The sequence below is a fragment of the Capsella rubella genome, unplaced genomic scaffold (assembly GCF_000375325.1).
Source record: "Capsella rubella cultivar Monte Gargano unplaced genomic scaffold, Caprub1_0 scaffold_2, whole genome shotgun sequence".
Taxonomy (NCBI): domain Eukaryota; kingdom Viridiplantae; phylum Streptophyta; class Magnoliopsida; order Brassicales; family Brassicaceae; genus Capsella; species Capsella rubella.
The window spans coordinates 1531843-1552530 of NW_006238922.1; the positions used below are offsets into that span (position 1 = coordinate 1531843).

The 20688-nt window shown below is 37.4% G+C and overlaps 6 protein-coding genes across 12 annotated transcripts; 3 read left to right on the top strand and 3 right to left on the bottom strand.

Moving 5' to 3' along the window:
• Positions 1-2: 2 nt before the first annotated feature.
• Positions 3-4280, top strand: LOC17894644 (G-type lectin S-receptor-like serine/threonine-protein kinase At1g61550). Of its 6 annotated transcripts, none has more exons than XM_023787179.1 (9): positions 15-328; positions 417-842; positions 939-2214; positions 2319-2429; positions 2708-2877; positions 2959-3169; positions 3249-3486; positions 3578-3728; positions 3849-4280. In XM_023787179.1, the coding sequence occupies exons 3-9, from the start codon at positions 969-971 to the stop codon at positions 4143-4145; spliced, it is 2424 nt and encodes an 807-aa protein (XP_023642947.1). In that variant the 5' UTR covers positions 15-328; positions 417-842; positions 939-968; the 3' UTR covers positions 4146-4280. The 6 variants fall into 6 exon arrangements, with proteins under 6 accessions (XP_023642952.1, XP_023642947.1, XP_023642948.1 ...); XM_023787183.1 differs by lacking the exon at positions 15-328 and having other exon boundaries at positions 814-842; positions 939-982; positions 1155-2214; XM_023787180.1 differs by having other exon boundaries at positions 15-833.
• A 3097-nt stretch (positions 4281-7377) lies between these two features.
• On the top strand, positions 7378-8462 carry LOC17895457 (UPF0496 protein At3g57100). Its single transcript, XM_006301759.2, has one exon. The coding sequence runs from the start codon at positions 7527-7529 to the stop codon at positions 8460-8462; it is 936 nt and encodes a 311-aa protein (XP_006301821.1). The 5' UTR covers positions 7378-7526.
• A 335-nt stretch (positions 8463-8797) lies between these two features.
• LOC17896219 (putative F-box/kelch-repeat protein At1g61540) lies at positions 8798-10197 on the bottom strand. The gene is given in 5 exon segments (XM_023787468.1): positions 8798-8952; positions 9170-9540; positions 9542-9620; positions 9622-10017; positions 10019-10197. Coding segments are annotated over 4 exon segments (1002 nt in total). The 3' UTR covers positions 8798-8952; positions 9170-9192.
• Positions 10198-10900: 703 nt separating this feature from the next.
• On the bottom strand, positions 10901-12235 carry LOC17895233 (putative F-box/kelch-repeat protein At1g61540). The gene has a single exon (XM_006301431.2). The coding sequence runs from the start codon at positions 12233-12235 to the stop codon at positions 10994-10996; it is 1242 nt and encodes a 413-aa protein (XP_006301493.2). The 3' UTR covers positions 10901-10993.
• A 1494-nt stretch (positions 12236-13729) lies between these two features.
• Positions 13730-14999, bottom strand: LOC17896140 (photosystem I chlorophyll a/b-binding protein 3-1, chloroplastic). The gene is made up of 3 exons (XM_006302612.2): positions 14748-14999; positions 14597-14658; positions 13730-14510 (listed from the first exon to the last, which is right to left on the bottom strand). Exons 1-3 carry the CDS (start codon positions 14889-14891, stop codon positions 13895-13897), a joined length of 822 nt encoding a protein of 273 aa, XP_006302674.1. The 5' UTR covers positions 14892-14999; the 3' UTR covers positions 13730-13894.
• A 701-nt stretch (positions 15000-15700) lies between these two features.
• On the top strand, positions 15701-19686 carry LOC17895750 (G-type lectin S-receptor-like serine/threonine-protein kinase At1g61500). Of its 2 annotated transcripts, XM_023787280.1 has the most exons (10): positions 15701-15866; positions 15963-16036; positions 16454-17706; positions 17852-17962; positions 18185-18238; positions 18329-18336; positions 18413-18623; positions 18722-18959; positions 19036-19186; positions 19271-19686. In XM_023787280.1, the coding sequence occupies exons 1-10, from the start codon at positions 15846-15848 to the stop codon at positions 19562-19564; spliced, it is 2415 nt and encodes an 804-aa protein (XP_023643048.1). In that variant the 5' UTR covers positions 15701-15845; the 3' UTR covers positions 19565-19686. The 2 variants fall into 2 exon arrangements, with proteins under 2 accessions (XP_023643048.1, XP_023643047.1); XM_023787279.1 differs by having other exon boundaries at positions 18185-18336.
• The last annotated feature ends 1002 nt before the right edge of the window (positions 19687-20688 follow it).

Genomic DNA, 20688 nt, shown 5'->3' on the forward strand with positions numbered 1-20688 from the left:
TAAAAGCTTTGATTTTTTGGATTTTAAGATTATGGAGATTGATGGGAAGTTGGTGAAAAGTGGTTTCTTGACTTCTTGTCTTTCGATTTGTTTGTCATATGTTTGGGAGTTTGTGGTATGATAGTGGGTGTAAGAAGCATGCAAGGTGTCTGATAAAATGCCTGAGTGAGACTTGGTTTCCTGGAACACAATGGTTTCTGCTTTCTGGGATTAGGAAATAGAAGTAGACATGGTTTGTAGAATGTGTGAGGAGAATCTGAAGCATGGTTTTGTTTATCATTGTTTCTGTTTTGTCCTGTCTTTGATTTGGGATCTGAGTATTGACAAGGTGATTAGAATCTCTTGTGAATGCATTCAAAATGTGGTTCTAGGAAAATTGCTAGACAGCTCTTTGATAGAATGTTGTTATTTTACAGGGTTTGATTATTGACGGGGGTTTGTGGAGAATGAGAATTCTAAAAGCAAGTGGTAACTTTATTCTTGGAAAAGGGTTGAAAAGCCAGATCATTAGTGCTTTGCATGATTGTGCTTAGTTGAATACCAGATACGTTGCTGTTGTATTGGGGTACAATTTTCATATTGTACAGGAATGGGAAAGGTGATGCCTATTTCTCATTGGTTATGGGCTCCAAGAGTTGAAAAGGACCTGAAAATAATATGTCAACCTTTGCATGGTGGTTGATTGGGTACAAGGTTGACATTCTTTGGAGCCAACTTGAAAACATGAGTATTTCATTGGTGCAGGAACTGTATTATAAAACAAGGTTTAAGTTGCTCGTGAATAAAGTAATGTGGAACCTTGGAAAATTGGGTGCTCTGCAGACTGTGTCAACGTTGGTTTGGTGAATGAGAATAATTTTTATTATATATACTTGACTATGTTTTTTATTTGGCTTACTTTCTCTTGCTTACATGTTCCTTTCCCACAATAATTTTAGGAGATTGTTCTTGGAGACACAAGAGCACACATGGGGATGACGAGGTTTGCTTGTTTTCTCTTGTTTACCTTGTTCTTGAGTTTTAGCTATGCATCTATAACCAAAGAAAGTCCTTTGTCAATAGGACAGACTCTCAGCTCCTCTAATAACGTTTATGAATTGGGGTTCTTTAGTCCTAATAACTCCCAGAATATGTATGTTGGAATCTGGTTCAAGGGTATCATTCCCCGGGTGGTGGTGTGGGTGGCCAACAGAGAAAATCCTGTTAACGACTCCACGGCGAATCTAGCTATCAGCAGCAGTGGAAGTCTTCTCTTATTTAATGGCAAACATGATGTTGTCTGGTCCATTGAAGAAACTTTTGCATCTAACTGGTCTCGTGCAGAGCTTTCAGACAGCGGAAATCTTCTTGTCATAGACCAAGTCTCGGGAAGAACCCTATGGCAAAGCTTTGAGCATCTTGGTGATACTATGCTGCCTTACTCCTCCCTGATGTCTAACCCTGCCACTGGTGAGAAGCAAGTGTTGACTTCTTGGAAAAGTTACACCGATCCATCGCCTGGTGAGTTTGTGGGTCTGATTACACCGCAAGTGCCATCACAGGCGTTTATTATGAGAGGCTCAAAGCCTTATTGGAGAAGCGGTCCATGGGCTAAAACAAAGTTTACTGGCCTACCACTAACGGATGATTCATACAGACATCCATTTAGCCTTCAGCAGGATACAAACGGTTCAGTATACTTCTCTCATATAAAAAGAAACTTCAATCGTTCATTTTTAGTATTAACATCAGAGGGATCACTGAAGATGACTCAGCATGATGCCAAGGGCTGGGTATCAAAACTTGAGATTCCAGCTAACTCATGTGATTTTTACGGTGTATGTGGACCTTTTGGGTTGTGTGTAATGTCCATCCCTCCAAAGTGTAAATGCTTTAAAGGCTTTGTACCACAATACAGTGAGGAATGGAGAAGAGGAAACTGGACTGGTGGTTGTGTGAGGCGTACTGAACTACATTGTCAAGGAAACTCTACTGGCAAACATGTAAATGTCTTCCATCCTGTTGCCAACATAAAACCGCCAGACTTTTACAAATTTGTGTCCTCTGAGGGTGCAGAAGAATGCTACCAAATTTGCCTTCACAACTGTTCATGTTTGGCATTTGCTTATATTCATGGAATAGGGTGCTTAATGTGGAACCAGGAGCTGATGGATGTAGTGCAATTCTCTGCGGGAGGAGAGCTTCTTTCCATTCGTCTTGCACGTTCTGAAATGGGTATGCCTTAAAATTGTAACATCAAAGAGCTTTGTCATTTACAACGTTGTCTTCAATTTCACTGATCAGCATGGCTTATTTGTTTATTTTGCCTTATATCTCAGGTGGAAATAAGCGCAAGAAGATCATTACTGCTAGTATTGTGAGCCTTTCTCTTTTTGTGATAATGGCTTCTGCTGCAATTGGTTTCTGGAGATACAGAGTGAAACATAATGGTAACATACTGATGACTTTACTATCTCTAGATCAATCTCCTGAGCTTAGGTTCTGCTATGTTTATTTCAAATTATCTATATGTACTGTTGTAGGAAACAATTTTTCCCACAAAATTTCACATATGCCTACACTAAATGGACTCATGTCGATATGTTCTTAAAAATCATACTCTACTCAGTTTGAGCTTGCTTGAGAAACTTGTAATATGATTTTGATACTTTGCTTGATGGGTTAACTAAGATGTCAAACACTAACACATTAATTCTTGACACTCTAGTTTCAGCAATTATATCGAGGGTTGCTTCACAAGGTGCATGGAAGAATGATCTGACACCACAAGATGTCCCAGGTTTACAGTTTTTTGAGTTGAAGACCATTGAAATTGCCACCAATAATTTCAGTCTCTTAAACAAACTCGGACAAGGTGGATTTGGTTCAGTTTACAAGGTCAGAGAATTTTTATTCTCTTTGCTCTTTTTATCTCAAGAAACTTACTGTGATTTCATTACCTTCTGCAATATGTCTCAGGGAAAACTACAAGATGGGGAAGAAATTGCTGTGAAACGTCTTTCAAGCAGCTCAAGACAGGGCAAAAAGGAGTTCATGAATGAATTAGTACTCATCTCCAAACTACAACACAGAAACTTGGTTCGGATTTTGGGCTGCTGCGTTGAAGGAGAAGAGCGGCTATTGATTTATGAGTTCATGGTGAACAAAAGCCTTGATACTTTTATCTTTGGTGGGTTCTCATTCTCTTTCTATAAGCATCTTTTTCTCTATATGGAACTGTTTTTTCTCATAATTTTTGCAATGTATAGATTCAAGAAAGAAACTTGAGATTGATTGGCCAAAGAGATTCAGTATTATTCAAGGAATTGCGCGTGGACTTCTCTATCTCCACCGTGACTCACGCCTCAGGGTTATTCACAGGGATGTGAAGCTTAGCAATATTCTTCTCAACAAAAGTATGAACCCAAAAATATCAGATTTTGGATTGGCTCGGATGTATCAGGGAACCCAACATCAGGACAACACTAGCAGGGTTGTTGGAACTATGTAAGGAGCTATCTTCAAAACATGCTTACCTTGGATTCATTGCTATAGTTATGTATTAACTTGGAAGAAGCTATTTTGATAATATTTGCAGAGGATATATGGCTCCCGAGTATGCATGGACTGGGGTTTTCTCAGAGAAGTCTGACACATACAGCTTTGGAGTTCTTTTGTTAGAAATTATCAGTGGAGAGAAGATCTCAAGGTTTAGCGATGTTGAAGAGTGCAAAGGCCTTCTTTCATATGTAAGTAAGACTTTAGATTTAGAATCTTGTACAGTAGTACTAAGTACTTGATCTCCATATTCACTGCTCGTTTTAAAATGTTTCTTGCTCTTATATTTTCTTGTTCTGAATCCACAACAGGCGTGGGAATCTTGGTGCGGAAATGGAGGAGTTGAATTTTTGGATAAAGCTGTTGCTGATTCATGTCACCCATCTGAAGTTGGAAGGTGTGTTCAGATTGGTCTGCTTTGTGTTCAACACCAACCTGTAGACAGACCCAACACACTTGAGTTGTTGTCTATGCTGACCACAACAACAGATCTTCCACCACCGAAACAACCCACATTTGTAGTACACTCGCCGATAGATGACGGATCCAGTGCTAATGATTTGATCACCGTCAATGAGGTGACACAATCTGTGGTGCTAGGGCGTTAAAGAACAACACTTCATCTGAAATAGAATGATCAAATTTTGTAATTTCAACATACATTTCATTCTTTAGTTACATTTCACATTTTACTGGAACAACATGCTAATATCTGTAGTATGAAATGAATTCAAGTTCAAGAACTGATTCCATGAAAGCAGAGTATTATACTCTATTATTTTGTCATTTGGCAACTTGCATGTTTGACAAGTGTCCATGTTCTCCTACTAGAATTTCGATAACAACTATTTAAATTGAACAATTACATAATTTTTTAGTTTTACTTTTACATAACAAAATTATCATTTTAGGTTCTCTGTTATTAGAATTTAACTCTCTCCATTACAGGATCAAACCTTAATTGATTTGCTTTTCTCGATCCTACTTTTCTTTTTGATTGTTTTTGTTTTTCTTTATTTTTTTTTTTGGTAAATTTCTTTATTTTTTAAGTTCATACTTTGTCACAGTTAAAAATAGTTTCTTCAATTGTGTAACTAAACTTTATAGTTCTTAATTGTTGTTTTTACAAAGTTCCCAGAAAGTAATGTTTTAAAATTTAAAGGGTGAATTAATATAAACCTTTGTGCCCTGCGATTTGTAATTTGTTCACCAGTATGATAATTGAGATCATTTCTTGCAAAATTTATTTTTTATGTTTTTCCTAACTCAATATAGTTTCGGTTATTGGAAAACAAAAACTTAAGAAACGTTACAAATAAAAAGAATAGATGTATTGTTAACATATGTATAAAGTATCCAATCCAACGTTGTTTTGTCAATTAACATTTTCCACATGAATAAATGTTCAAAAAACAAAAACCCTTCATAACGTACAGTCTCTATAGTATTTGAACTCTATGATTGAGACTACGTTTCACATTTCCTGTCTAATTTTGAATTAACTTTTCTTTAATCTCACTCAATTCTATAGTTAAGGCTTTATAACAAAACCCTCAAATTATGCTTTACAAAATTATTTTTTCTGAATAAAGTGAAACAAAAATTATTTTAGTAAAACTTAAACATGGTAGAGAAAGAAGAGCCATTGTTACTGATGCCTTATTAGTTCCGGTGATGGTTGGAATCTTAGTTAGCACAACTGTGGCTTGGATCTTCATATTGATTCTTATGGCCATTTACTTCATTTGTTTCTTCTCGAGGTGGAAAAAAGCAACATAGTTTTGAAACGAGAGAAGATATATGGCCATGAGTTCAATGGAAATAGGAACAATGGTGGCTCTCAAATAAATGGAGAAGATCACTAGACTCGTGACTCGACTGGAGACCGTCAAAAAATTGATTTGCGTCACAATGAATTTTCCTTGTTGACCTAGACAGAGACACATGATTGTGTAATGGTTTTGCTTAGTTTGGCCATATGGTGACTTTCGGAGAATATTTGTTAATGTTTGTTAAAAACGAGCTTTTAGCCACCCCATTTATAAAGCACATAACAAATGATTATTTACCAATCTAATAATTTGATTACAATCAATGAGCTGACACAATATGGCATTTTAGGGTGTTAAGGCCATCTCCAACTATTGCACAAAAATTACACAATATTTAGTGTAGTCTTAGCAACAATTGTATTTTTGTGAATATCCCTTTTATATAACATATGCTGAAAAATAAAATCCTTCAAAATAATATTTCCAAGTTTACCTAAACTTGCGAAAAAACAAATCAATTCGCAAATGATTTAAAATCAGCAGTATGTTTTAAATGGAGTTGAAATGATTTGATAGTGTAAAATAGAAGGATTCAAATCCAAGGGTAATATATATTATTTTAAAAATTCATGTGATTGATTTTCTTAATCAGTAAAGATTTTCAAATTTATATGGATATACAAACCAATGAACAATAACAGCCCCTAAAATGATTTGAGTTTGTTTAAGTTTTTATATGATTTTGATGATTTTAAAGAAGTTCAAGTGATTTATTGTAAAATCATTTCAAACACACCTAAAACCATGACATTAGGATTTATATATATTTAATTAAGAAAATCATGTTAAATCCTTCCAAATCCTTCAAAATCAAATCCACCAACTATATTTCATAACATTGGATTTAAGTTGGATTTCTAAATCATTAGTTCAATAACACTGGAATTCATTAGACTTTTAAAATTCATTATTGAATAACATATGATTTATAAATCTTACACAAATCACTTAAAATTTTATTTTGAGTACCCCCCCCATAAATCTAAATTTAGAAATTTAAAACTGGAATGTATTTGACCGTACAAACTCTTTATAGATACACATAAGGGCTATATTGATTAAACTCGAGTTTGTAGGTTTGGCCTGCATTTTTTGCAACTTGAGGATAAACTTTAAAATTAAATCATTTGGAATACCTTGTATACTTTTAAAAGTTTGTAAAACTTTTTTTTTCATGTTATTAGTTTTTAAAAATGGAGAATGGTAAAAATAACCACATTTTTCTTACACATATTAGATTATTTTGGTTCATGTCCTCTACTAATTTAATTGAAAACTAAACCATAAATTTATGGTGAGAATATTTGATTTTTTTTTTTAATGAAAAGATTCACGAAAATGTTCTTGAATTGATCCATGAAAATGTTCTTGGATTTCAAATAATTAGTTTTGGGAGACTTAACTAGGTCTTTGGAAATAATTATTTCAAAACATTTATTTTGGTAGAGTTTGTGTAGTTTAGACGGATGAGTTTGTATATATTTGTTGATTTTAAATTCAACTACAGAGTAAACTTTAGCAGATTTGTTAAGCAAAATTCTTTTACATGTCGTAATTGTTTTTTATGGATTACATGTCGTATTTAGGAGATTAAAGGCAAAGTCTTCTTTTTATGGATTAATTTATTAATTTTTAGTAAATAGTTAAAGCCAAACTCCAAAATAAAATAAAACATAGTTTGTTTCCGTGTTTGCTTTTATTGTTTTAGAATCAACAAGATATATTTATTGGCCTTTTAAATTAACCAGTTATGTTTAATTTTTATTCATAAACTTTTACAAAAAAAAAATAGGAACGGACCGTTGCGTCAATATATAGATATTTTCCTTTTTTCTTGGTTTATACAAACTATAGAGGTGACAAAAAAAAATTAAAAAATACAAACTATAGAAACGAAAAATGGGAAATATTAAAAACAAAAAACAAAAGGGGAAATATTTCTTGGCGAAAAAAGGAAATTGACCAATTGGTTACAAGGTGATTAATATATATAAACACACTAGCACGATCACTGATTTCTCTATTCATTGTTTTTGTTCATCTCAAATTCTCTAAACTCTCATTCACATAATTGCTTTCTTTTTTATTACACACACGATCACTGATTTCTCTATTCATCTCAAACTCTCTAAACTCTCATTCTTTGAATTACAAACCATGACGTTTAAGTTTTGCAAGCGTAGTCAACCTAAATCCTCTGTTTCTACTAGCTCTTCTTCGTCATCCACCATCGGCGACACTAAAGGGATGTTGAAATCACGATCAGAAGATAACCTTAACAAGCTTGGGAACTGCATGGACAACATGGACGAGGATGTTTCTAAACTATTCATGGAGTTTCAACAAACGGATTTGCGTGAAGATCCCGAGTTGTTTCGTCTTCTCAACGGCTACTTCAACACTACCAAAAACGTTTCCCACTTATGTGAGTCTCTCAGAATATGCTTGGAGAGAGGCAAAAACAAGGACGGTCTCTTCATCGGTGAAGCCTTGTGTGAGGACTTGGATTATTGCATGTTTCTCGAAGAATTTAAAACGTGCCACGAAGACTTGGCTAAAATGATCGTTAAGCTGGAAAAGACAATGAAACAGATCGACAAAAAGTTAAAACGTGTTAGAGGAAGAAGAGCCATTGTTGCGGCTGCCTTGTTAATTCCCGTGGTTGTTGGAATCTTCGTTAGCAAAGTTGTGGCTGGGATCTTCGGGTTGATTCCTATCGAGCCATTGACTTCATTTGTTTCTTCGAGGTGGAAAAAGGCTACAGAAGCTTTGAAACGAAAGAAGACGGCGATGAGTTCAATGGAAAGAGGAACAATGGTCGCTCTCAAAGAAGTGGAGAAGATCACTAGACTCGTGACTCGATTGGAGACCGTCGAGAGATCGATTCGGGTCGCAACGGTTCCTATTAAGAAACGGTCTTTGGTAGCTATGGGAGAGGTGGAGGAGGAACGAAAGAGTTTGAAGTCAACTCTTGTTGACTTAGACAGAGAGACTGGATTGTGCGATGGGTTTGCTCAATTTGGTCGTACGGTGGCTTTGGAGAAGATTACAGAGTTTCTTTCTCGTGGCGAGAAGAAGAGCTCGGCCAAATAGTTGATTTTACTATATCTAGAGATTGTTTTCATTCTTACTTTTCTTAATATGTAGTCACTGGTTAGTTAGAACTAATTTGTTGAATTGTTGTTACTGTAATTTGTTGAATTGTTGTTACTGTAATCTGTATATTCCATTCTATCTTAAGTTGAGGTTATTTGGGTTTTGAAGTTACTTATATACAGAGTCAGGGTCAGACTGTGAAAAGCAAGTGGTACAATTCTCATATTTTGGATACAATGAATCAGAGAGGTGGGTGATGCATAATTCTTAACACTCATGACTTTACTATCTATTAAGCTCTGTTGTTCTAATTACAAAAGCCAAAGACTAAAGACTGTAAGGCTCTTCTATATTTGTTACGGATTACAGATAACTGAAGTGATCTTACACAACATCAAACCTACTACACTAAGTAGACGAACACAGAATAACCATAATGTTCTTGTTGGTACCTTGGTTCCGCCGGTTTGCCTTAAAACTTCATGATCTGAAACCACACAATGTTTCAGGCTTAGAATTCTTTGAGATGAATACTATTCAAACATGAAGATAAGTTTTGATTCTGCAACTTTGATCATCACATAAATGAGAAAAGCCCAATGCAATGTACAAAAGACACACAAACACTAACACTGTATCATTCTCTAAAAACATAAACCAATCATTCATTATAGCCACATACATTAGAAACAAAATAACATTACCAGCATTAATCGTTCAAGCCATTTCATTCATCAAAGAGTGAGAGTCCATTTGCATACGACAACCAATAACAGTTGTAGACTGGAAGCACAGCGTCGGACCACTCGACTTTCCCCCAAATGTCACCTCCATTGCCACGCCTTTCTAGCGAAATCTCCGCGCACCAAAACACATCTTTATGACGACCATCAGAATGATACATAAGCTCATCCCACAAAAACATCATCTTCCCACCAGCATCCACAATTAAAAAATGCTCACCAGAGTGGCAAACATGAGGCCATCTTTCAACACCATTCAGGTTCTTCCATAAACTCACCTTAAAATCATACCATTTAAACACTCCATTAATCCAAACGAACAAAACATCATCTAGAAAATACTACACAAGCCATAAAACTATCCAATCCCATTGTGTTCCATCTACCTTCCTCAGGACTGTAAACCACATAGATAAAATTTCCCATCAAGTCCTAAGCTTTTGATTTCACCACCTCTATAGCGTTTTCCAGGGTTCGTTACAGACCCCCAAGTTTGAGTCTTTGGATCAAACACCTCGACCCATTTCGAGGAATTGACATCTTCACAACCTCCTGCAACATATATCTTCCCATCAAGTGAGCTATCTGTGGAAGAGTTGCTCCGGTCCACTCGCATACTTGGAGCTTGATGCCACTTATGAGACTTGCAATCAAGAACATAGACTCTACAAGAAGAGACTCTATCACCACCTATTTTGTAGATATTCGAACCAACAGCGACGTGGCACGTTGATCCCGCAGGAGGCAAATGTGGAGATGGGATTAGGACCAAGCGATTGCCACGGTTTGGTGTTCGACAAAGAGTGAACCTCGTGAAGCTTCGGTGAAGCAATGAGGGATCTGAATCTTTTGGAGACGAGAAAGAGCGTTGGGTGATATAATCTGGAGACTCGTGCTAAGCAATTTAATAGGAGATCGTAAGGAAGTGACATTAGCATCAAGGTAGGTTCAGTCGCCGGAGACGGAGACGGATTCGCGGCGGACGACATTTTTGTGTTGGGGGCAATTTGCTTCGGTAGAACAAGACTCGAAAACCAAAACATGGGCTTTATCCACTGCTGTAGCAGATCACTAATGGGCTTTCATTAGAAAACCAAAGCTTTGTAATTAATTGACATTTAACTTTAGTTAAAGATTCGATTTCCTTATCAATTCAATATTGATCTAAATTAATTTAGAAATTTGGAACCCTAAATGAAATATTTTACTCTATGTTAGATTGTGATGATTCTTTTTTTTTTTTCTAAAGAAAATATGATTTTGACAAAATCCACTCGTATATAATGTCGAACGGAGATGCTCCGGTTTGGAAATAAAATTAGTACCGGTGGCATATTTTCTTTTTGGTTCACACTACAAGACATGAACATGATAAGCTTTGCCTTAAATTCAATAAAGTATCTTGTTTTAGTTATCCTCGCGGTCGCGGATGTAAAAAGACAACAAAAGTGCTAATAACCCATATGTTTTAGAACTTAAACAATGCAAAATTGTGTTCTGCTAAAAACATGAAACACTCGTTCATTATAATTAACACCAGCAGTCTTGAAAGCATTGATGATAGTACCACCAACAAAAGTGCGATCAAGGTTAGAAGTTTTAGTCTATGCAAAATTGCATTTCACAAAACAAACATGATAAAAAATCATTCATCAAATCATATAAACTTGTTGAAACGAAATACCCAAAATAACAAAAACTCAAATACTCAAAACAAAATGAGATTATGATCCGCATATATGAAGCCGTTCAAGCTTAATCTCATATGAGTATAGCCCCATTTTATCAAACAACAGCGGAAACAACATTGGCATCGAGCAAGGAACCAGAATAGTGGACACTAAGCACATTATCAAACCACTCAACCTTCCCCCAAATCTCATCTCCATCGCGTCTTTCAAGGCTAACCTCAGCACACCAAATCTTATTAAATCCCTTATAGGGCAGAGACTCTTCCCATAAAACCGCAATCTTTCCACCAAGATCCACCATTTTACAATACTCATGGCCGCTTAAATCAGGCAACCCTTCAACACCGTTCAAATCCTTCCATAATTTTACCTTAAAGTCATACCATTTGAACAAACCCTTCTCCCAAATGAACAAGACATTGTCTACCACGCAAGAACTAGAGCTTATGCATGACCTAGAGTCTATTGCACGCCACATTGGCCTATCCTCTCCTATATCGTTCCATTTACCTTCCTTAGGATTGTAAACCTTAAACTCTTCCCCAAACATGTATAGCTTTCCTTCAAGCCCTAAGCCTTTGAGTACACGTCTAGATTGATATTCATCGTATATCTCCTGGATATGAGGGTTCGTCACAGAGCCCCAAGTTTTGGTCATTGGATCATACACTTCCATCCAGTTAGTGGATCTGTATTCTTCACAGCCTCCTGCTACATATATCTTACCATCAACTACGCTTACGGTGGAAGAAGAGCTCCTGGCCAATCGCATTCCTGGAGCCTGACGCCACCTGTGACTCCGACAATCCAGGACAGAGACATAAGAACAACGGCGCGTCTTGAACTTGAATTGACAAGATTTAGCGCCGCCGATTTTGTAGATATCAGAACCAACGGCTATGACACTTGACGATTGCGCAGGAACCATAGCAAAGGGAGATGGAATCTGGACCAGACGATAGCCACTTGACTTGTCGGCTACGTTTTTGTTAGGTTCCCGGCAGAGAGTGAACCAATGTGTGTTCGTGTCGAATTGGAAGGTCAAGCAAAGATAGAGACACTTCTCGGTTCGGTTTAAGCGTGATCGGGTCTCGTAAAGCTCCGGTGAAGCAACAATGGATCGGAAAGTTTTGCAAACGAGGGAGAGAGTTGGGTAGTATAATCTAGAGACGCGTGAAATGCAGTTGAACAACAAGTCATTAGGAAGTGACACGATCGAGTTCGGTTCTTGTCTCACCGGAGACGGAGACGGAGAAGGAGACGGCATCTTCTTCTTTCTTTTACGGAGTGGTTTCTCGCCCTTCATGGCGGCTAAAGATCTGGCTTTTGACGACATTATTAGGTCAAAACCTACTGAAGTAAATCCACAGGAGACACTTCTCTGTACATTTTAGGGCATCCCTTGATTCCAGAGTTATCGGACACGTGAGCTTTACGTATCTCAGAAAAACTAACCACTACTAAGGCCTTTAGGCCCAAACTTAGCATGGTACTAATGGGCCGATTGAAAATACTTTAAATTGATGCGTGGATGTTTTTATTTAACGAAGTCCCTGAACTTTCCATATCCATCAACTACAGCAAGTTAGTTTTTAAATTTTTTCCTGCAAACCCAAAGTGAGAAAAGGTTTGAGGTTAATAAAGAATATTAAACATTTTAAAGGGGTTAATATGAAAAGCTATCTATCAGAGTATCACTATCACCGGAGTTACTTCTGTCGCTCTGAGAGAGTGACAAAAACACTCTGTTTTAGACTGAATCTTCCCGCCGGACGTTGTGTTAGATTCTCCCAAACGACGAATTGGCTTCCCGCTGGTTGAATTGCTCTCAATGTACAGTTCTAAAACAGTAAACTTTGTATTCTTATCCCTTGTGGTTTATGCATTGAAGTTGTTCGATGAAATGCACGAATGAGAGTTACGGTTCCAAAGAATTGGTATGATGTTCTGTTAGGTGTGTGGATATTATGAATGCCTCCAGGGAATTGATAGAAGGGGTTGAGGAATTGAACGTTGAGACTCCAGCGAAGTCAGGTGATTGTCATGATGTATGTAGACCTTTTGGGTTGTGTGTGATGCAAGTTCCTCCAATACGTAAATGATTTGAAGGGTTTATACCAAAATATACTGAGACGTTGAAAAGAGGAAATTGGAGTGGTGGTTTGTGTAAGGAGTAAGGTGTACCCAACTACATTGTCATTTTTCAGAGAACCCCTACTGGAAAAAAATGCAAAAATGTCTTCCATACAGTTCCCAACATAAAGCTTCCTGACATATGAATTTTGAAGTTCCGTGAAAGCTGAAGAATGCTACTAAAATTGTTCTTGCTTGGCCTTTGCTTATATTAATGTAATAGGCTGCTTACTGTGGAACCAGTACCTAATGGACTTATGGACGCAGTGCAGTTTCCTGCAGAGGAGACCTTTTCATTCGTCTTGCACATTCTGCGCGAGGTACAGCTTAAATAACACCAAAGAGCTACTTTGTTATTTACAAATCTTCAACTCCATTGAAATAGTTATTTTCTGTAGCTGTATGACTATGACTCTTAATGCTTAATATTTGAAGTCTCATAAATTTCAGGTGTAATAAGCTCAAGAAAACCATTGTTGCTGGTGTTGTGAGCCTCTCTCTATCTGTTATATTGGGTTCTGCTGTGTTTGGTTTCTTGAGTGAAACATTATGGTAACGCCCTTATGTCCTTACTGAAACATTGTGTTTGGTTTCTTGAGCTGAGACCACTTTTAAGATTTAAGCATCACAAGTAAATAACTCTTTAACATTGTTTTAAATTTCCTAAGCGGTTTGCTTGAATCTTGCAAATACCAGCTGATAATCCTAAAAGTTTTTCTTTTTAGCCATTGACATTGTCATTTCTTACAAAACACGAATATGTTTACACAGGGTGTTACAATACGAAGAAGCCAATGGTAGCGGAATATAGAAATATTGTAGGATACAAGAGACATAGAACACACATGGGATGATGATCATCTCAGTGGAACTTGAGGCTGGTCAAGACGTTGTTGTTGACGGGATCCGCCAAGTGATCAAGCAGGTTCTGGTAAGGCCCGACTCCAGTCACTAGTCCCTGGATGAAGTAACCGAGGATGGCGAGCATAGCCAGTCTACCGTTCTTGACCTCCTTGAGTTTCAACTCTTTCATTGACTTCTCATCTTTCCCAAACCCAAGAGGGTTGAAGAAAGGTCCACCGGGGTATGAGGGGTCACCTGAACCGGCCAATCCCTTCTCTAACCCCAAGAAGTACTGTTTCCCCATAGATCCTGGGTTGTACCAGTCCTGTAACCTCCTGTGCTCAGCAAATCCCATCAGAGCCATCTCGAGAACAAAGAGTGTGTAATTGTCTGCCCAGTAGCTGTATGTCCCTGCAGGTGGAATCACACCGGTTTGGAACCAGGGAAGAGCTGTCTCTGCGGGAATCAGACCAGCCTTTCCTAGAATCTCAGGAGCAATAGCTCCAGCTGCACCCAACATGGCGAACCGTCCGTTGATGATCTCTCCGTATGCTAGCCATCTCGGCTCAATGAATCCTCCGGTTCCCTCTGGGTCTGAGAGACCAAGTGGGTCGAATCCATAGTCACCAGGTAAGCTGCAAGAATCACAACATTTCCAAATCTTTTGAACATCATGTAAGTTCTCAAAGCAATCAAATCCAACAGTGTTTTTAAGAATTACCTGCCATCCAAGTAAGTGAGACTCTGCGATGATGCAAACCACAATGGTCTGTTTGCTCCTTGCTGAGTAACCAAACCACACAAAATTCAAGATCAGATTATGTAATGCATATAGAGAGACAGAGAAAGAGATAGATCTGTGTGAAAGATACCTTGACAGGTGGAGTTGAAGCAGCCTTAACAACAAAGGAGCTCTTCTTCTGTGAGGCAGACACAGCTGGTTTTGAGCCAAAAATCTGTCTAGCTGTCTGAACAGAGGAGGTAAGTGAAGAAGACACAAGTGCTTGTGCTGCCATTTTTTTCTCTGTTCCTCAACGCTTCTCTTCTGTCACCAAGAGATGATGATGAATGATGATGATGGTTCGGTTATGGTCTGGAGGAGCTATGTTAGGGTAGAAGAAACAAAAGGTCTAGTACTTGTGGCTTTGAAATAGCACAAGTGGTTTTGCTCAGATTAGATTAGTATCTGCTTCACCAACGACATCTGTCCACGTGGCAATATAAGTTGGATAAGAGATTATGTTATTCTGTTTTTGCTTATCCGCCACACGAACAAAAAATCTTTACATAGAATCCTATTGGTTCCAGAAATAAAATACATATCATATAATTTAATTGGACTGGATATGTATTTCTGTGGTAAAAAATATCAAATTTGGAAATTGTAGAATTGAAAGAAATTTAATACCCAATAACAAGAAATTTAAATAAAAAAGATAATGTGTGAACGAGAGGGTTAATGACTTCATGTGTGCATTGGAGAAATTCATTATAAAATAGTTTATATTTAAAAATATGTATAAATATTAAAATGGAAATTGGTGAGAATATTAATGGTTAAGTAGATGAAATGAAAATTGAAATACAACAAATATATCTTTAGATACCCTAATGATGTCAAAAAAAAAAAAATCTTTAGATACCCTAATTTTCAAAATCTTCAAACACCTAAATCACTAATTAACTTTAAGTCTTTAATTAATCAAAGAATTAGGAGTGATTTATTCGACAGAGGAAAGATAAATAATACTAATGTTTATGAACGTGTCATATCTGTAATGTGTCTCTATGCTCTTGCTGGTGACACACCAGTGTTCACTCCACAACTAAAGTCTCCGACTAGCAAGTGTTTGAAAGGAACGTTTTGGATCACGCACTGTAAGTGTTCGGTGAAATGCCTAAACGAAACGTAAGGTTGCTGATCAAAGTAACCCGGAAGAGAATAGCTTGCTGATCAAATAAAACAGAGGATGCTGCACTTGTATGTTAAGGTTTTGTATAGTTGTTTCTTTTTTTATTTGGTTGGTCTTTCGTCTATATTTGAGGTCCTGCATCTAACCCCAGTTGCATCTTTGTATTGATTTTAGAGTGTAGATGTGTATCTCTCACTGATTCTGGTCAATCGTGCGTGGTTGGTGTTTTTTGGTTCAGACCATGAAAGGTAAAGGGTACAAATTGTCATCTTTTGATTGGTTCATAGTGTTTATGACTCTCTTATTGGTGGGCTAAACAAGTTTTATCAGAGACATGAAATTGACACAAAATGTCGAAATATGAGGTCAAATGTTGCATGCTTGATCGAGTACGAAGTTTGAATATTTTTTTGGGAGTCAAGTTGTATATATATATATATAAACATTTCATATTATTGAATCTGTATTCTAAATCAAGTTGTAAGTTGATCGTGAATATACTAATGTACAGCCTTGGAAGAGAGGAGTTGTGGTCAATACTGTTTAGAGAAGGATTTTAAAATAAGTACTCGAGTTGAGTCTGCTTTCATGGCTTACTTTCTCTAGCTTGCATACATGTTATCTTCTTATACTAATTTGAAGGAGATTGTTTTTGGAGACAAAAGAGTGCATATGGGGATGACGAGGTTTGCTTCTTTTCTCTTGTTTACTTTACTCTTAAGCTTTAGCTCTGCAGCTATAACGCCAACAAGTCCTTTGTCAATAGGACAAACTCTCATCTCTGCTAATGGAGTCTATGAATTGGGGTTCTTCAGTCCTAATAACACCAAGGAACTATATGTTGGAATCTGGTTGAAAGGAACCAGCCCTCAGATTGTTGTGTGGGTGGCCAACAGAGAAAAGGCTGTTAGAGACTCCACGGCGAATCTAACTATCAGCAGCAGTGGGAATCTTCTCTTATTAGATGGAAAGCATGGTGTTGTATGGTCCATAGGAGAAACTTTCACATCTAACGGGTCGCGTGTAGAGCTTTTAGACACCGGGAATCTTATCGTCGTTGATAAAGTTTCAGGAAGAACTCTATGGGAAAGCTTTGACCATCTTAGTGATACTCTGCTACATTCATCATCCCTAATGTATAACCTCGTTACCGGTGAGAAGCGGGTGTTGACCTCTTGGAAAAGTTACACTGATCCATCACCTGGCGACTTTGTGAGTCTGATTACACCACAAGTGCCATCACAGGGGTTTATTATGAGAGGGTCGACGCCTTATTATAGAACTGGTCCATGGGCTAAAACAAGGTTCACCGGGGTACCGCTAATGGATGAGTCATACACAAGTCCATTCAGCCTACACCAGGACGTAAACGGGTCAGGATTCTATACATATTTTGAAAGAAACAACAAACCTTCATGTTTTGTTTTAACAGCAGAGGGATCAATGAAGATGTTTGCGCATAATGGAACACACTGGGTAATAAGCTACGAGGATCCACCCAGTATATGTAATATTTATGGTGTATGTGGACCTTTTGGGGTGTGTATTATGTCAGTACCTTCAGAGTGTAAATGCTTCAACGGTTTTGTTCCTAAATCCATTGAGGAGTGGAAAAGAGGAAACTGGAGTAGTGGTTGTGTGAGGCGTACCGAACTACATTGTCAAGGAAACTCTACCGGCAAAGATGTCAACGTCTTCCATCCTGTTGCCAGTATAAAGCCTCCAGACTTTTACGAATTAGGAAGTTCTGTAAATCCTGAAGAATGTTCCCAAAGTTGCCTCCACAATTGTTCTTGCGTGGCCTTTGCTTATATACAAGGTATTGGGTGCTTATTGTGGAACCAGGATCTATTGGACGCTGTGCAATTTTCTGCTGGAGGAGAACTTCTTTCCATACGTCTTGCACGTTCTGAGCTAGGTATGACTTAGAAGATCATTCAAAGACCTTCAATTTTGCAACTTTATCTTCTGATATTGCTTTGTGAGATAGGAACATGACTAATTGTTTGACTTTCAATAGGAGCATGACTTCAAGATTAATTTGTTGTGTTTACATTTCTCAGATGGAAATAAGCGCAAGAAGACCATTGTTGCTAGTACAGTGAGCCTTACCCTTTTTGTGATCTTGGGCTTCGCTGCGTTTATTTTATGGAGATGCAGAGTCAAACATAAAGGTACCACATTGATGATTTTATAATCCTACGTTTAGTCTCTTGATGTTCATCTAGTCATTTGCTTGCAAAAAATGTGATTGTTCTTAACTGTTCTTTAAATGAAAATATTATCTTTTTGGTACATTTGCTTCGGCTTGCTTAAAAACTTCTTGATATGCACACTTGGACTTGGCTACATAACTAGACTTGAAGCACTAACACAAATTATGAATCAAATTCCAGAGCATATAGCAAAGGATGTATGGAGGAATGATTTAAAACAACAAGATGTCCCAGGTTTAGATTTCTTTGAGATGAATACCATTCTAAGTGCCACAGATAATTTCAGTATAACTAACAAACTCGGACAAGGTGGATTTGGTTCAGTTTACAAGGTAAGATAATTTTTACTACTCTGGGATCATTTCTTTTCTCTACTTTCTCGTAATAGCCATTTGCAACTTGTTTCAGGGAAAACTGGAAGATGGGAAAGAAATAGCGGTAAAACGGCTTTCTAGCAGCTCTGGACAGGGCAAAGAGGAGTTCATGAATGAACTAGTACTCATATCAAAACTCCAACACATAAATTTAGTCCGGATTTTGGGATGCTGCATTGAAGGAGAAGAGAAGCTATTGATTTATGAGTTTATGCTGAACAAAAGCTTAGATACTTTTATATTTGGTGAGTCCTCTCATCTTGTCAATTTCATTATCTATTAGCATCTTTTTCTCTCTTTGGAATTGTTTCTCTGATAGTGTTTACATTGTATTTTTGCTTAGACTCAAGAAAAAAGCACGAGATTGATTGGTCAAAAAGATTTGATATCATTCAAGGTATTGCACGTGGACTTCTCTATCTTCACCGTGACTCACGTCTCAGGGTAATTCACAGAGACCTGAAGGTTAGCAACATTCTTCTGGATGAGAAAATGAACCCGAAAATATCAGATTTTGGATTGGCTCGGATGTATCAGGGAACCCAATATCAGGACAACACTCACAGGGTTGTAGGAACTCTGTAAGAACCTGCCTTCAGAAACAAGATTAACTAGGATTCATAGGTACATATCATAAACGACTTGATATATGTGCAGAGGATATATGTCTCCAGAGTATGCATGGACTGGGATGTTCTCTGAGAAGTCTGACATCTACAGCTTCGGAGTTCTACTACTAGAAATCATCAGTGGAGAGAAGATCTCAAGATTCAGCTCTGGGGAAGACGGAAAAACCCTTCTTGCATATGTAAGTAAAGACTTTAGGCACTGACACACTAAACACTCGCTGTCTGTTTGAAAACTATTCTTGTTCTTTTGTAAACAACAACAGGCGTGGGAATCTTGGTCTGAAAATGGAGGAATTGATCTTCTGGACCAAGATGTCGCTGATTCATGCCGCCCAGTAGAAGTTGGGAGATGTGTTCAGATTGGTCTACTCTGTGTTCAACACCAACCTAATGATAGACCCAACACACTTGAGTTGCTATCTTTGCTCACCACAACATCTGATCTTCCATCACCAAAACAACCAACATTTGTAATGCACACGAGAGACGAAGAATCACCGTTAAGGGATTTGATCTCCATCAATGAGATAACACAATCTGTGATCCTTGGGCGTTAAGAAATCTTGATGTGATGGAAACTATATAATTGGAGTGTGTTACATTGTTCTCTTTAAAGGATTCATTTTTCGAAATTGTTTCATACATATCCAAATAAAAAGGTTTTAACTTCAAGATTGAAGAGATTGAAGGCTACCCAGAAGACTCGATGGGTCCTTCAAACCTATTTCACTGGTTCTGACTTCTGACCCATCGACTCTTCTGGCTTTACTTCAACCGGTTCCAATGTGTTGTCGTCTCACAATGTTAAATTTGGGGGAGAAGCCCTTAAGCCAAGCTTTTGGGAGTTGGAAATGGTCATACTTCCATGTTTAGTATTGGTCTCGATTTGGGTAATTAGGGAGCAAAGACATTAGCGAAGCTCTGTACGTTTTAATCATGCACCCTAAGTGTTCGGTAAAATGCTTGAACTAGATATTACACATTCTACAGTTCAAAAACTTGTTACCGTTTAAACTTTGTCGTAAGATTAAAAACAACTTCGGAAACCAATGAACAAGATTTGATTGATTAATATCGTCATTATCTGATTTATTCATATAATGACCTGAGTGTGGATGTTTATCTTTTTGACAAGTTCTGGACTCAAAGAGCTGGCAAGGACACACAATGTTTTAATCTGAGGTCAATCGACGTTTGATTCTTCAAGTGAGGCTAAATCTTCTCATCTTTTTGATTAATGCAGAGTGTTAGATGCCTATCTTCCATTGGTTCGTGTCCTAATAAGCTAAACAAGGACATGAAAAAATGTTGCTATGTGAGGTCAAATGTTGGATTTCTCGTGGAAATTACACAAGGGTCAACGTTGAAATGTATTTGGTATTGTAAGACCAGCCTTTTAGGTTCCCTAGAAAAATCTTATTGGTTCTTATCTAACTGTTCAATGATTTGTTTCTAAAATCACTTGAAAAAGAAAAGTTTAAAGATAGCAGGTCACGTTTCAATCTAGGGAACCTGAAAGTCTATATTGGTATTTTGAGTTAGTTCGATGAACTCTAGAAACCACCGTTTTTGCAGAGAAATTGCAGCTTTGAATCATTCAATATGAGTAGACTCTATATTGCTGACCTTTATGCTCATCTCTTGTGGTCAAATTGCTTATAGAACTCTTCTGAATTTTGCC